General features: G+C 35.0%; 1 protein-coding gene across 1 annotated transcript; it reads right to left on the bottom strand.

The window, feature by feature from the left end:
* Positions 1-224: 224 nt before the first annotated feature.
* Positions 225-1,181, bottom strand: LOC128533243 (olfactory receptor 52B2-like). Its single transcript, XM_053507500.1, has one exon. The coding sequence runs from the start codon at positions 1,179-1,181 to the stop codon at positions 225-227; it is 957 nt and encodes a 318-aa protein (XP_053363475.1).
* Positions 1,182-1,390: the final 209 nt, after the last annotated feature.

Here is a 1,390-nt window from a genome sequence, read left to right as displayed (position 1 = left end):
ATGACCACAACTGTATATTATCTTCATTACATAAATTAAGTTTAGCAAAGGTTTTATGCCGGATGCACTTCCGGTGCAGTTGTTGTGCGGATTGGATATTCCGCTGTGCGCAGCCTCTTGCCGGGAGCATCCGAAAGACCAACAACAACATAAATTAGTTTAGCATTTTAGTCATTTCATCTCAATTACGTATATTTAAAGAAACATTTGCATGTACTTTTACTTTAGTTTTTTGCTTTTCTGTTAGATAAAGTAAATCTTTGTGTAAATGTAAAAATAGTTTGTCGAATTTGCTGTGTATTCAACCCATAAATTAAAGGGTTGAAAATAGGAGGAAATATAACAATTGATACAGCAAAGGCCCTTCGTAAGTGTGGAGATGCTGATTCAAATCTGTGAGAAATCAGTGCAAATAATACATTAACCTCAAAAGTGAAATAAACAACTAAATGTGTGCCACAGGTTTGTATTGCCTTACTTATAGATTTTTCCTGTTTAGATGAAAAACAAGTAATTAGGATTTTGATATATGTAAATGATGTTATGAATATGGAAGAAGCATTTACAAGAGCCATATTAAACAAGCCAGAATAGTTAGCCACACTCATATCCTTACAGCTTAACTTCATTAAAGAGGGAAGATTGCAGAATGTGTCCACTATGTTTGTCCTACAAATTTCTTTGCTCATTGTTAGCATGAATAAGTACCCAATCGTAGCAAAATTTACTGTCCACACAATAAAAATAAGTTTCATCAAGGTGTCCCCTCTCATCAGAGTATGGTATCTCAAAGGCTTGCAAATGGCAAGGTATCTGTCGAAGGCCATTACAGAAAGAAATAAAGAGGATCCATTCCCATAGATGTGAATGAGGAATCCTTGTAATGCACAGGCAGGATAAGAGATTTCTCTACTCTGAAACAATATACTACAAATGAGCTGAGGATAAAAACCTGTAGTTCCTGTAAGGTCACATATAAACAAATTAAAGAGCAGTATGTACATAGGCTTATGCAGATCCCTTTTTACAACAATAGTCACAAGTAGCATGGACTGAAACAACAAGATAAAACAGTATGCAATCATGCCAAAAAGTAATATAGCAATACCACCAGACAGTGGTAAGTCCAATGATTCCAAGGTCAGAATCACCATAAAACGTGCTGAATTATTATAAGACATGTCTCCCTTCCTGCCTTTACAATTTTAAATCTGGAAAAAATAATATAACAAGATTAGATATAAGAATAAGTAGGTTAAGAACTAATTATACCACTCGGTCATCTCATTTATACCACTCGGGCATTTGCACTATCTGGATCTCAGCTTGTTGTTTTTATCCCACAGGTCAGATGTTTCTTAAATCCCAGTTGTTGACACTGGTATACATG

Source organism: Clarias gariepinus, chromosome 11, assembly GCF_024256425.1.
Source record: "Clarias gariepinus isolate MV-2021 ecotype Netherlands chromosome 11, CGAR_prim_01v2, whole genome shotgun sequence".
Classification (NCBI taxonomy): Eukaryota; Metazoa; Chordata; class Actinopteri; order Siluriformes; family Clariidae; genus Clarias; species Clarias gariepinus.
Note: the sequence above shows the minus strand (reverse complement) of the source record. Positions and strands in the feature narration are given on the sequence as shown.